At 49.8% G+C, this 14,322-nt stretch overlaps 1 protein-coding gene across 1 annotated transcript in view; it reads right to left on the bottom strand.

The window, feature by feature from the left end:
- Positions 1-14,322, bottom strand: part of CDH23 (cadherin related 23) — a 213,113-nt gene that overhangs the window by 162,279 nt on the left and 36,512 nt on the right. The window contains exon 4 of the mRNA XM_074591549.1: positions 1,744-1,886. Coding sequence (XP_074447650.1) covers positions 1,744-1,886 — 143 coding nt within the window. The remainder of the gene's footprint in view (positions 1-1,743; positions 1,887-14,322) is intronic.

The raw sequence follows: 14,322 nt of genomic DNA, 5'->3' as shown, positions 1-14,322 counted from the left end.
GGACAAAGCGGTAGGGGAAAAAAGGAAAAAAAAAAAAACACAAACCAAGAGAGAAGAAACAACCAGTTGAGCATTTACTTTCAAAAACTTGGTAAAATAATCAGACAAAGCTGCCACATGCTAATTTCTGTCTCCACCCTTCATTTTAGCACATTTTTTTAGGCTTGGGGTTTGTCTGTCTGGTTGTTTTTTGGTTTGTTTTTTTTTTTTGTTGTTGTTTTTTTTTTTGGTTTGTTTTTTTTTTTAAACCTGTTTTCCTTCTAATCTTTGTGGGAGTGAAAAGCCTTTTGAAAATTGTTTTGCTTCTATACATTCACTCCTTCCTCTTTTTCTCTGTTCTCCCTTTTCCTGCATCATTTACCCTCACTGCGACTCCCTCTCCCTTCCCGAGTCTCTCTGTTTCTCCTCTGTCGTACGAGAATTGATCTCTTGCTTTTCTTTCCCTGCCGCTTTTCTTGTATGGCTTTCTCTCCCTGACTTTCTGATTGTGCCCATCCGGGCCAGCACCCTCTGCTCCCAGCTCCACCCTTCGCCCCCCGTCCCTTCCCACCCACGCCATCCTGCTTCCTCCACCAGAAATTGTCATTTACACCTTTCCCATATCCATACCAAGCTCGGCACGCGTCCGTCTCCAACTTCTTCACACACCGCTGACTTTGAGCTCTCGAAATAGGTTGACGGGCACAGGCTCGCATCCAAGCTCTGCTCAGCTCCTTCCCTCTCCACCCTCCACCAAAAGACACCTAAACATCTATTGATTCCCCCCCCACACACACCTTGGCTTAAGGCTGTTATCACAAGTATTGGGAAGCTGGAGGCATCTGAATAAGGGAAGACTCATGACTCATGCCAGCAGCTGTTGGCACGGGGCGGTGGAGGGGAGAGGGGTGAAGAAAAACGCTTTATTTTTCCCAGGGCCCCGCTCTTTAGCGCCGTGAAATGGGGTTTGCCCTCCCCCCCCAAGCCTGGGCAGCATCCACCGCCCCGCTCCTCCCCATCCCCACAGCTGGACCGGGACCGCCAGCGCCTGAGGGGCGCTGATGGGATTTTATCTCCACCACGCTGCCGCTGGCAAAGGAAGCGCTAAACACGGGCAACCGGGGAAAATTAAGCCCGCTGCCCAAGCTGCACGGTATTTTCCCAGTCTTACCCCAAGCTCCTGTGCCATCCCTCCCTCCTCGCTTCGTGAATGCGGCGAGGGACAGGGCTTTTGTAAAACAGGCACCTGGGTGGGATAACATCTTTGCACACCAAAAGCGCCACTGAAAGTGTGTGTGTGAGAAACAGCTTCGAGGCAAAAATCCTGCCAAATTTAGCATCCAGCAGCCTGAATCTACAAGATGATGAAAGGGCATGATGAGACTGAGTAAGCAGGGATACCTCACATCTCTTCACACACTGTTTTAAATAGTAAAGAATTTAATTGGAATATAGGTTTAAAGAGGGAGCCTGGAAGTTTCCCTGAATGTATGAGCATCCTCCTCTTTGATAGATCATTTTCTCTTGTTGTTTTCTTCACTTCTAAACTTGCAAACATTATTCTGGGATCCAGGCAAACCAACACGCCAGATGGAAGCGGAGCACCCTGCTTATTCCCTCTGTCCCCACGGAGCTCTGGCGAGGGACAGACCCTGGCGGGGACACATCAGGCGCCCGGATTCCCAACTCAAGAGGTGAAGAGCCACCATTTATGTGAGCAGAATGTGGGTTTTGTCCCCTCCGCTCAGCAGAAAGTGGCATTACCTCTCTGTCCAAGGGCTGCCTGAGCCAGACGACGCCAGTCACGCTCTCCACTGCGAAGAACCGGCTGGCCTCCTCCCCAACCACACCGAAGACCAACGGGTCATTGTCCAGGTCCCGGGCCAGCAGCTGAGTCACCGAGGAGCCTGGGAGAGATAGAGAGGGGAAAGAAATCATGAACGAAACCGGACAGAGAGGAAGAAATCCTGAAAACATTCACGTCTTCTGCCTTCCTCCCTTAAGTCATCCCCAGATTATTTTCCCGTGGTGCTACAATGCTTCAAACATTTATGCAGCGGGAAGGGGAGTCAAGCTGTGCGTGGTCCTACTGTTCTCTCTAGCACAGATAAATTGTATCACAGCTCCTCTCCTCCCTCGCCCTTATCAAAAGAGAAAGTCACGTTAGCTCAGCAGAAACACGGCCATCTCGGGCACTAGGGGCAGTGGAGGAAGCCATGCCTCTTCTGGGCAAGCGCCTACCAGTCTCCTTCACACTCTCCCCCACCGAGGGGCACCACCGGCAGATACAACAACATCTCCAGGCCAAGAGCACTGACACAATGCCCACAGGTGCCTCACGGCTTAGGGATTTGGTAGGGCCTGGAGCCAGACACAAACCTGGGGTTTATTTTGAACACCGCAGCTGCAGCCAAGTGCTGGTCTTTTTGGCATATGTGAAGCCCACGCGCCCAGAGAGCACGAGAGATGCTGGGGCAAATCCATCACTACCTTCTGCCAAATCACATTTGAAACCATCTTCTGCAGTATCTTGAATACCCCAATCAACAGCAGCCTTACTCAGCCATCCCTCACCCATTTCGTGCAGCTGTGTCGTCATAAATGTCTCTTCCTGACTGCACCCAAGAGGCAACCGGACCCTCCAAAGTTGCTGCATGGGAGCCACGTGTCCTGTTTGTGAACTCCACACTGTTCCCAGAATGGGATGACTTCTCCTGCTCTGAAAGCAAGGGACAGCCAACTCCCTTGGAAACCCTCTCATTTTAGCCCCATAAGAAACTCCTCAGATCATTTTGGGCCTCTCTGTGACACCTCTAATTTCATTCAAAGTCTAAGGGTAGTGGGTCAACCGTGGCTGGCTGCATGTCACCCACCCAGCCACTCTCAAGTCCCCTCCTCAGCAGAACAGGGGAGAAAATAGGAGGAAAAACGCTGGTGAATAGAGATAAGGATGGGAGATCCCTTGGCCACTTGGCCCCAGGGATGGAGGCCGGGGGGCTAAACCAGCCTGAGCCGTCTTTGGCAGTATGAGAGCAGCCTGCAACCCCAAATCAGCTGGCCAAGGAAAACAGATGCCAAAATTTCATCCATCTGGGAAGAGGAGAGAAGCTCCAGTAGACCAGAGGGCAAATGCGGTGGCACAGCTCGGCAAGCAGAACGACCCGGGCAATTACCGACTGGTTGGCCTAACATCAATCACGGCAGAAATAATGGAAAAAGCTGATATGAGATTCCATTAATAAAGAATTAAACGATAGGAACATAATTAACGCCAGTCAACATGATTTTATGGAAAATAGGCCTTGTCAAACAAACCTGATTTTATTCTTTGATGAGATTACAATTTTGGCAGATAAAGGTAACCGCAAAGAAATAATAGACTTTTGTAAGGCATTTGACTTAGCACTGCGTGACTCCCTGATTAAAAATTTAGCACTGTACGATACCAATGAAGCGCACTCGAGCAAAGACCCAGCTGCCTGGCACGTCCCAAGGCCACTGACTGCAGTCGGGGGACACCCTAGCACGACATGAAGTTGCTGCCAGTACAAACTCAAGCAACAGCACGGCAAATAACGGGGAGGACCAAGCAGCCAGTTGAAGCGCTTGGTAATTTGGGCTTGTTAGGTAAAAATCTGTTTTCATGACCCTTCTCTAAACACCCTTGAAAAAGGCTGGTGGACCACAGCATCCCGAAACCAGCCCTTCGGGTAGGACCAGGGGTCCAAGCATGCAAGGAGCTGTTTCCATGTGTAATTTGGGCACTTGGAGGAGCGACTTTAGGACATATTGGACAATATGGACATATTGGACAATATGTACAGCCAGTTCTGCCAAGGCTGCAATTCTGCAAGCTGCTCGGCTGGCCACATCGTCTTCGGGACCGGGTGCAAGAGGAAGCCACGAACGTTCAAGAGCTAGCAATTAACAAGGACTTTAAAAGCTTGAACTGCTTCATTTATGACAAAGAAGAGTGAGATGACTCAGGCCATCTCAAGCACATCCATAAGGAGGACAAGATGTAATACTTAAAGACGACTTTGCCAGAGCAAGGACACACAGCAAGACTCAGTGGCCAAGCCCAGACAAATTTCTATTTGGAGAAGGAATAGCAGTTGTTTTAAAAGGAGTAGCTACAATTAACCACTGTGGGGGGGGGGAATCCTTCCACCAACAGAGGTGCAAGTGAGTGATGGCTCATGATCAAAGGTATTTTGGACAAAGACCCAAACACAAGAGTCCTTATCCAAACCACTGCGATCAGCTGGTTCATCTGCAGCCTTCCCATCTCTTCGCTGAAGCCAACGCTGGAGTGATCCTACAACTTTCTCAGACCTCAGAGCCTTGATATGAAAGAAGCTGCCAGCTTGCTTTTGTTTGGGAGGACACCTGAAGCCATCCTGAGCAAAGGTTTCTTTGCCCCAGAAGATGGGCAAGACTGTGACCAACCCCATGACAGTGACAGCCAGTAACTAGGACAAGATAAACCCAGGGTCATGTCTCCATTCTGCTAAATTTAACGGGAGAAAGAGACTTCCCCCCTCTACATCTCGTACAAAAGCCCTAGATCAACAGCGTTATCTGCAATTCCCTCCAGAACTGCAAATACTCCCAACTTCAAACGCCAAAAGGTCTCAGTCGCAACTCTCAGTGGAAGGGAAACAATCTTAAAAATCCTGCTGAGTAGGAAAACCATGTCCCAGCCAGTTCTAATCATAGTCACATTCACGGTTTGTACGCCGCAAACCCACTTGCGCAAAGAAATCAGCTGGCAAACCGACGTTTAACTCTTCTCCATCTCTCTGCGTTACAGCTGCCTCCCACTGTCCGGGAATTTCGTTCCTAAATTCAGGATAGCCTGGAGAAAGTGGCAAGGCCTTTCTGGGGAGGGTGCATCATCCCACCTGCATTTCTTTTTCCTGCCAGCCTGCAGACACTCGGAGTTAGAGCCCTGGGAAAAGCTCGCTGGGCTCGTCTGCACTCTGGTCAAGGCATATCGAAAATCAAGGAGGGATTTAGCAAGTCAAAGAGGAGGGAAGGGAACATTCAGCACCTATAACCCCCCCCAACTTTTCTTTCTTTTTAGTCGTTAGAAACAAGAATCTTCAGCAGGAAATAAACAGGGCAGCGCAGAACATTAAAGCGTTGAGCTGCGGCGTTGCTCTCCTGCATCACAGGAAAACACCATCTTAAACAGCAACAGCTATTTTACCCATTCCCTTACCTGCCCATCAGCCAGTAATCACCATCCTAACTTAAAAGCACCACCCACTTCATCATGGGGCGGGGGGGGAGCATAAAATACAAATCAAAATAATAAATTAAGTAGAGGATAATGAGAAACAGAGCCCTGAAATAAGAAATGAGACTTCACAACCGCTTTGCCATTCGTTATTCTGATTTCTGCAAGCTCTACCCCAGGGGAATGCTAAGTTTAAGCGTGTGGTGTAAACGGGGCGTGCAGGACGCAGCGAGAGAAGACCACAGCAGAGCACGCCGGGCTCCTTCACCGCCTGCGGCCAGACTCTGGGTGGTGGGCTCCAAGATAAAAGCTTATGGGAGCCACCTCCCACCGGTTCCTTTAGCACTGATTATATTTAATCCTACTTTTCCCCCCACCTCAATTCACCCCCACCAAGGGAGGAGGAGCGGACTAGTGGATAGCACAAGGCAAACGCGCGCAGCTGGAGCATCTGGGCCACCGCCACTGTTCAACAGACCACAAGAAACCTCATTTTCCAGGGTGATCACAGGGCAGGTGCTGTTGAGCCACCCATAAGTGAAGCCAGACCAAGGCAAACACCCGATCCACCGACACTCAGCTCCACAGCCGGAATCCACACTCGCCTTCATGGAAGCAACACGGGAATTGCCAAAGGAGTGCAAAAGCAGCGCGGAACAGTGCCTGTATCACTGGGAAAACAGCAAAAATCAGGGCATCCCACTCGAACAGAGACCAGGGAGGGCCACATCTGTCCAAAACCCCTCTGAGGATGCTGTTCCAGCTGCCACAAGCCCAAGTGCCGACCTGGCTCCATCAAGGGCCGAGGAAACAGGGACAAATTATCCTTCTGCAGTGCAGAGTTATAGGCTCCATTTGTTTCCCCTCAGGAATCAGACAGGGCAGCTAAGTGTCTTGATTCCACCAGATAATCACAATTTATCTTGTCTCCTTTTGCCTCCTTTCTCTCAATCACAGCTACTTCTCCCTCTTTCTCACACATACACAGATTTTCTTCTTTCTCCAAGTCTTGAACTTTGATTGACCTCGGGAGATTTTTTTTTCTTTTTGTTGTTGCCTCCTGTTTTCCTCCTGCTAGGATTTTATTAATTTATTTTTTTTTTTTAGGTTTGGCTGCATTATGGGGTGTTCTTTTTCCCCCCATACAGGAACACCTGTCTCAGCATTTGCTTGCAGCTGTAAACCTGTATCTTTTTCTTGCCCTTCCATTTTGCCAAGGAGAAAGTTGGACAAAGGGGCTGTGTCCTCCCAATTCCTCTCAACGGGTTTTGCTTTCAAGAGGGGAATGAGAAAGGAGGAAAAAAACCCCAAAATCTCCAGGAGAATCACAGAATCGTTATGGGTGGAAGAGAGCTTTAAGATCATCAAGTACAACTGTTAACATTGCCAAGTTATCACTAACCCATGTCCCTCAGCACCACATCCACCCTTCTTTTAAATCCCTCCAGGGATGGTGACTCCACCACTTCCCTGGGCAGCCTCTTCCAATGCTTGACAACCCTTTTTGGGAAGAAATTTCTCCTAATCTCCATCCTAAACCTCCCCTGGTGCTACTTGAGGCGTTTTGCTCTTGTCCCAACGCCTGTTCCTTGGGAGAAGAGACCAACAAACCCAGAGCTCCTGGAGGGTTTTGGAAGCATGGAGCCCCAGGGCCAGGGAAAGAGCCAGAGGATGAAGAAGACGCCAGAGCAAGATGCTGACACAGTCTGCACAGGGATGGGATGGGGTGGGACGGAGGGCACTGGAATCCAACGGAAGGGGCAGGTCTCTAATTAGTTGCTTAATAAGATGCTCTCCTAAAAGGTCTGATCCAAGTGGAGTTAATAGGAATCTCTCCGCTGACTGTGCTGGCTTTTGGGCTCAAGATTTCAGGCATCAGCTACACTTTAATATTAAAGGCATTTTAATCCCTGCTTTTAAAAGCCAGCGCCTGTTCCTCCTTGGCTCATCGCTTCCCACCCCTCCCGTACTCTGGATCATATCTGTGGGCACAGCCACCTCGCAGCTTCTTGGCTCCCCATCTTCTGCCACCGCCACCGAGCATGGTCCGGAGCCTGCCAGCACCGCGGGCACCCAGCTAACAGCCAAGGGGTTTTGCACGATAAAAAGCTAGAAATTTCTAAGTAGCAGCGGCAAACGGATCAGAGGCACCAGGCACGCTGGGGAGGGAAGCGGCAGGGAGACAGCCCTTATGCCAAGAGCAGTGCTGACGGTCCTCAACCAAGGTCACGAGCTGGCACGGAGAGCCCTCCATGGCTATTCAACTTCTCAAACCACTTTATTTACAAAAAAAAAATAAATAATCATTTTAGCATCCCCACCCTCCAGCAAGGAGTCCCCTTACGTGAAGGCAACCACCACGATTTTGCTCCAAAGTAGCTGCCACCAGATTTCCTTGGCTCTGCCTCCTTCCTTCCTTGGAAGGGAGATGGGACAATCGCGCCCCATCCGCTTCTCCCACAACACCCCTGGTGTTAGCCGCTAGCCAGCAGCCCTGCCTTCCTGCCCCGCTTGCCCCAGCATCTCCCATTAGCCCAGTTCACCACAGCAGGCCGGCCTCCGACGCGCCTGCTGTCAGGATTTGATGGATCTGATCTTGAAATTCAAACCCTGTTCTTCTCATTTGTCTCCTGCTCCTTTTTCTTTGCCTGTAATTCATTTTATCTTTCACCTTTCAGAAAAAAAAAAAAAGAAAAAAAGCCCTTCCGTGATGTTTTCCCAAAGATTTTTTTTTAAAAAGAAAAGATGAAATGCCAATAGTTCTGTGCTGCTAAGCAATCCGTAAGCAATGTGAGGGAGAGGATAGCTGCTCCCTAGCAAGGAAAAGAAAGGAAAATCTAGTATCACGCAAGAGGCTACAGCAAGTGGGAGCTGCTCCCATGTTTGGGATGAAGCTTCGTCGTTTTCCCCACGGAGGACGAGCCCCAAGCTGGGGACAGAGCATGCACCTGAGACCCCACCTGACACAGAGGGGGGGATGCCAGTGTGGGCACACTGAGAGGGGCCTGAGGAGTAACCAAACACATTTGGGCTCAGAAAACCTCTTGCAGGCACCAAAGTCTCTCCATCTTCATTCCTGCTTTCCTCCCAGTTGGTCCCAGCCTCCTGGAGCAGTTTCCTCGTCCATGCCACAGATGGCCACGGATTATAGAATCGCAGAACAGTTTGGGTTGGAAGGACCATCCAGTGCCATCCCCTGCCCTGGGCAGGGACACCTCCCACCAGACCAGCTTGCTCCAACCTGGCCTTGAATGTCTCCAGGGATGGGGCAGCCACAGCTTCCCTGGGCAACCTGGGCCAGGGGCTCACCACCCTCACAGCAAAGATTTACGTCCTCAGATCTCATCTGTATCTCCCCTCTTTCAGCATAAAACTATTCCCCCTCATCCCATGGCTTCCCTCCCTGACCCAGAGTCCCTCCCCAGCTTTCCTGGAGCCCCTTTACAGCCTGGAAGGGGCTCTGAGGTCTCCCTGGAGCCTTCTCTTCTCCAGGCTGAACCCCCCCAGCTCTCTCAGCCTGTCCTCACAGCAGCGGGGCTCCAGCCCTCTGACCATCTTAGTGGGCCTTATGCAGAAGACATGGGCTTCCAAAGGCTAACCACCACATGGCTCCAAGCTGCTACTGCCAAGAAGACCTCACTCCTCGCAGCTGGAGCATGCCGTGGATAAACACTAATAGCAAAACTCATGCCACACAAGCGTGCTGAGATTAAAGCCTGGCCAACATCATTGAGACACGCTCGGGGATACCTAAAAGCACACCACAGGTACAAGGGCAACCCACTCATCCATCTCCACGCCTTTCTCCCAAAGCAGGGGGCTGCCAGCTCATTTGGTAAACACAACCTCAACAGATGCTCTCTGTGCCCTCCTTCTCAGCAAGGCCTCAACCACCTGAGCCAAAACTTTCCAGAATGACTCTGCAAAGAAAGTTTCCGCTCCTACAATTCAAGTTGAGCTCAACGTTACACACTTCTCTTGCCAGGTGCTAATGGGAAGCATCACCTTACCCTGTCCACCAAGGCTGCCTCCTCTCCCATTACTGTGCTGCAGAGCAAGTGAAAAAAAGGGCAGGGAGACACCAGCACCTTTAAAAAAGGGTCTCATAATAAATATGTTGAGGGAAGAACAGTTTCTGCCAACGGAAAAACAGGAGGTCTTCACCAGTTACGCGGGGAAAAGCCCAGGACAAGCTGGTCCTGTAACCACACATGCTACTGCCATCACCCGTCACGGACGGGAGAGAAAGGAGCCAAACACGGAGGTGACGGAGATGAGGGCAAACAAACCTGTGCAATCGAAACCGTTTCTGAGGGAGCTTATCAAGCTGGGAAGCCAAAGGCGCAGCGGAGGGTTTTTTCTCACACCTCGGCAGGAGCAGGAGACAGAGCCTGTAATTTCTCTGCTGCACTTAGTTATTTGGAGTGGGGAGTCAGTGGTGAGACGGAGCTCATAAGACGACCTGACAGCCGGTGGTAAAGCTCAGAAAAAGGCATCGCCTGCTTCCATTCCCCCCAGCTCTCCCAGAGACGCTTAAGGAGGGCTTTTTTGGTTTACTTCGCCATTTACCGAAAGCTTCGGCTAACTTTACAAGGGAAATGGGGGCGGGGGGGGAAGAGGTGAGGAAGCTAAAATACAAGCCCCAAGGGTTTACTGAATTTCCATGACACTATCAGTAAAATAAACAGAATATCCGAGGCTCTCCCAGAAGATGCTGTGCACGCAGCCACCGGGCTTGCCGGCACACGGGCGGGCAGAGAAGCGGCACCCTTCCAACTGAAGTCAACGCCTATATCAACACGGTTAAGACAGAGCAATTCCCCTCCGTCAGCCTTCAAACAGGTCTTCACAGCACCGCAGGTACCGAGCAAGCTCTCCGAAACCAGTTTAAAACCCAATGCCTTCATGCTGGTGCTGTGTCTTCCCAGCGGATGGAGGTCACAGCCCTTGCTCCTTTGCTGGCATCCGTGTATTATTATTATTAATATATACTATACTATGTTATATACAATAATTATTATGTATATAATAATAATTATTAGCGGTTTATTAACCAAAACACTCCAACTATGCTGGCGTTTCGCTGCCGAAATCACCAATACGCCTTAATATCCACTGCAGCATCTTCAGCTCTGCCTGGGAAAGAGGATTAAAAAAAAAAAAAAACAACCCAAAAACCCCACGCATATCCCTGGGCAAACCCCCCGCAAAGAGGAGCAGGTTCAGGGAGGGGAGCCTGCCTCTCCTTTTCCAGCGATTCCTGCCCTCCGTCTCACTGCAAAACCCCGGGAGGAGGGAGAACGCACAGAGTTTGGAAAAGTTTCTTTTTGCTTGGAAAAGGATAGGCTGTATCAGCACGAAAGAGGGAAGTAAATACAACTGCACCAAAAAAAAAAAAAAAACAAAACCCCAACTAAAAAAAAAAAAACAGGAGAGTAAAATCAGAAGAGAAACACTTGTAAATGAAGGAGTCTGGGTCTGTGAAGATATTCCCGGTGTGAAAAGGGTTCCCGCACTTAAAAAGCCCTCTTAAAAATAATTTCCTCTCCACACTGCCTGGGAGCCTCGTAATTACCAACAATGATCACAGACCCATTCATTTCATCCTAAAATTAATACATCACGTTCGGAATGATATCGCATTAATTTATCACAAGATTTATGAAACTTGCACTTTTTTTTCTAATGAGATTTATGCAAATTCTGCTCCATCCATTGTTTGCGCCATAAAAATAAAAAAAAAAGAAGAAAAAAAGTTCCCTCGCAGAAGCTGCTCTGTCAAAAAGTCTCATTCATTTTTATTGACATCTGTCCTTCCTTCTTCATCCCCACGGCAGAAGGGGAAGGAGAAGAGACGGTTCCAGGGGGGTGGGATGCTGTTTCCAGGCAGAGCAGCCCCATCACAAGGGGAGGGTTGCAGGGGAGCCGACTGCTCAAGGCACCTTTAAACTAATTTTAAAAGGAAATTAACCGGCGGTTCACTCGCCCCCTTTGTCTGAGAAGGGTCAGGAAGCAGCGGGGAATGGCGGAATGAAAGTATTCGGACTTCCCAGAGAGGAAAGTCCGCGCTTGATAAACTTAACGGAATGAATACAAAAAGAGGGGAGCATGGGGGGAACAAACACCGAGAGAAGTGCAAGCACTGAGCACCATGGGCTTATAAAAGGGCTGGGTAGGTGGGGAATAAACAAACCACATGAGATTAACCGGATATTTTACATCAGAGCTGCAAACCGAAGACGGGAACGCACAAGGCGTCCCGCCAGCTCGGGGAAGTGCACGGCACCTTACAAAGCCCGAGGTTTGCTGAAGACCGGGGTAGGGCGGGCCGTTCTCAGGAGCACGGATGCTACAAAGCAGGCAAGACCTGAATTGTCTCCAGTTCCACCACGGCAGGAGTATTGCCTTCATTTCTGAGCACTGCCAACTGGAGGAAATCAGACGGAGATCTTCGTCAATACCCGGGCGGCTCAGCCGAGGAGGCTGGGGAAGGGGACTCTTGGAAAACCCTAAACATTAGATGCAGCCTGGCTCCTTGGAGCTGCCCTCCCCTGACTAACAGCTACTCATGAGACACGGGCACAGGGGCGGGAGGAGGCAGAAGGAGCTGAAAAAGCAAAGGAAAACACAAATCTGGGGTTAGCAGAAATTTCCCAGCAGTGAAACCTACCGAGGCATTAAATGACGGCAGAAAGCCCCAACACCGCCTAGGGGCTTTTGAAACTGGTCAGGAAAAGATGCTACGTACCCCCCACCCCGGAATAGCCCCAGCAGGGCTGACTGGATGAGATCCAAATCCCAATTTCCACAAGCAGCTCCAGGGAGCAGGGTGCTTCCCCACCTGTGAAGGCAAACCCATTCCTTCTGCATGGCCGTGCTGCCAAATATCGCCACACCGCCTCATGCTTGTCTCCGAAACACCCCCAACACTCCGTACACCACCCCCCGCCATACTCACTCCTCAAGGAAAATCTAGCTAATACGGTCTTGATTAACATTTCTTACACGAAGTTTAAACTCTAAATCCATAGAATATCCTTGTCTAATTAGTTTTTGAAATAAGAAACGGCCCAGAAAAAAGTAAGGAATATTTCCCTTCGTTCCTTTATGCCTTCTCCCAACCTTCCTCAAAAAAAAAATATTCATTTTTCAACTAATTAAATACTCATAGGTGGAAGGAAGCTCTGTCACCAGTACCAGCGTGGAGGGAAACACCACCCAGTTCTCCCCTGTGTGAATATTGCAGCTCAGTAACAGGCAGAAACCCAAGATCAACAGTGATGGTGAGACCTTCACCTCACCCTGATTTCCCACCTGTGCCTGGGCAAGCTCCGAGAGGGAGTGGAGACCACCAGAGGTGGTTCACCACCACACCCACCTCATCAGAAGGGCCCATGATGCATGCACAACCACCTGTAGAAACCTCACACCTCACGCAGGCTGCAGCACCTCCTTCCCCAAATGCTATCTTTGAAGGCAGCTTCCAACCAACGTCTGCCTCGACGGCCAGCTTTTAGACGACCATGCTTCTCTGAAAAAATGGATATGCATGAAGGTGGGACACGCAGTCCCACCAGAGGCTGCACAAGTGCTTTCCCAGCAGTGACCACAACCGTCCTCTTCCCAACAACTCAGGAGCGGCAAGTTACAGCTCAACATGGGAGAAGGATTTGCACCACGAAAAAACCCTAGGGTTCCTACAAGTTTCATGAAAATAGCTCAATTAAAGAAAGCCGAATGCCTCTCTTTATGGTCACAACCCTTTCTTTAAAAGCTGTGGTTGCCAGGTGTCCCCCCAACATGAAATCGCCAACCAGCACGGGCAGGGAGCAGGACATCCCACCTCCCTTGGGACCACTACGGGTCCTCATGGACATGGTGAGGAGACCTTCCTCCCAGGAGTTCTACTGACTCCGTGCAGAGACAGATTGCTCCCAAGCAGTTACTCCAAGTTGTTTCTTGGGGGGGAACTCTAAATGAATATGGATCTTGAGGTCAGAACCACATGGCTGGGGGCTTTCCGTAGTGACTGAGGTTAGTGTAGAGTCACTGTGCTTCCAGAACCAAGAAATTACACCAACTGATGGAACAAGTTGTATAAACAAGGGCAGAGACTAGAACTGCAGCACCACAGTGCTGGGGTCAGTCCCATTTGGGGAGCCAAAGGGCAGAGGACTAATTTTCTAAACAAAGTCCAGCAAGCTTGCATTTTGACTGCCAGCTGGCGAGAACAGAGATAACAAGAGACTCCTGATCCTGCCAGAGAAGCCATGACACCATGCAAAGAGCTTCACAGGTCAGAAGAAACCACCTCAGTAGGTGACCTGTTGTGGCTGCCCTTTTTGACTACTGAGAGGTGTCTGGCTAAAACCAAGAAGCAGCAGGGATGCTGAGCACCCAATATTTTCAGAAGCGTCTTCCAGTAGAGCATAAAGCCTGGGTAACCAGCTGAAGCAAGCCACGGACTCTCACTAGGAAAGATGAGACAAGGCTTGCCTAGCGGATAATTGAGCCAAAACATGCCACCAAGGCATAAAAGACATTGCCAACTCTCCCAGAAAGGGAGGCCAAGAGCACGTAGAGGACCAAGAGTTACCATATGGACAGCAGGGGACCAACCAGCTCTGATGTCTGGGACAGTAATGAGGGCTGAAACCAAATCCTAGCTCCAGGGATTACTTTCTACTTAATGGATGCGATGAACTAACAGGAGCTCCATGGAGATCATTCAGATGGGAGTCACCTCTCCTCAACTTGGAAAAACAGGAGTACGTGCCCACAGCCATCTCCCACCTGCTGCAGAAAGCAGGAGGGCAGAGGAGGCTAGAAGATGCAGTTGACCCAGCACCCTCGAGTTCATGGCTTCTCTTTGGCCATACCAAGCTTTCTAGAAAGACACCGGGGCAAACAGAAGAAAAGCAGGACCCCAGAAGCCTAGCTAATGAGGTGCTTTACTGTTTGGTGTAAATAAATGATGTGTGAGTAAGACGACACACGCCATAGTTTGCATCTCACCCAGACAAGGTAACATAGCTTTGTGTTAATTAGAAAAGAGACGCTGTTCTGCAATTAATATGAGGTCAGAGATAAAGCTCATTAGA

Source organism: Larus michahellis, chromosome 6, assembly GCF_964199755.1.
Source record: "Larus michahellis chromosome 6, bLarMic1.1, whole genome shotgun sequence".
NCBI classification, from domain to species: domain Eukaryota; kingdom Metazoa; phylum Chordata; class Aves; order Charadriiformes; family Laridae; genus Larus; species Larus michahellis.
This window is presented reverse-complemented; position numbering and strand designations above follow the sequence as displayed.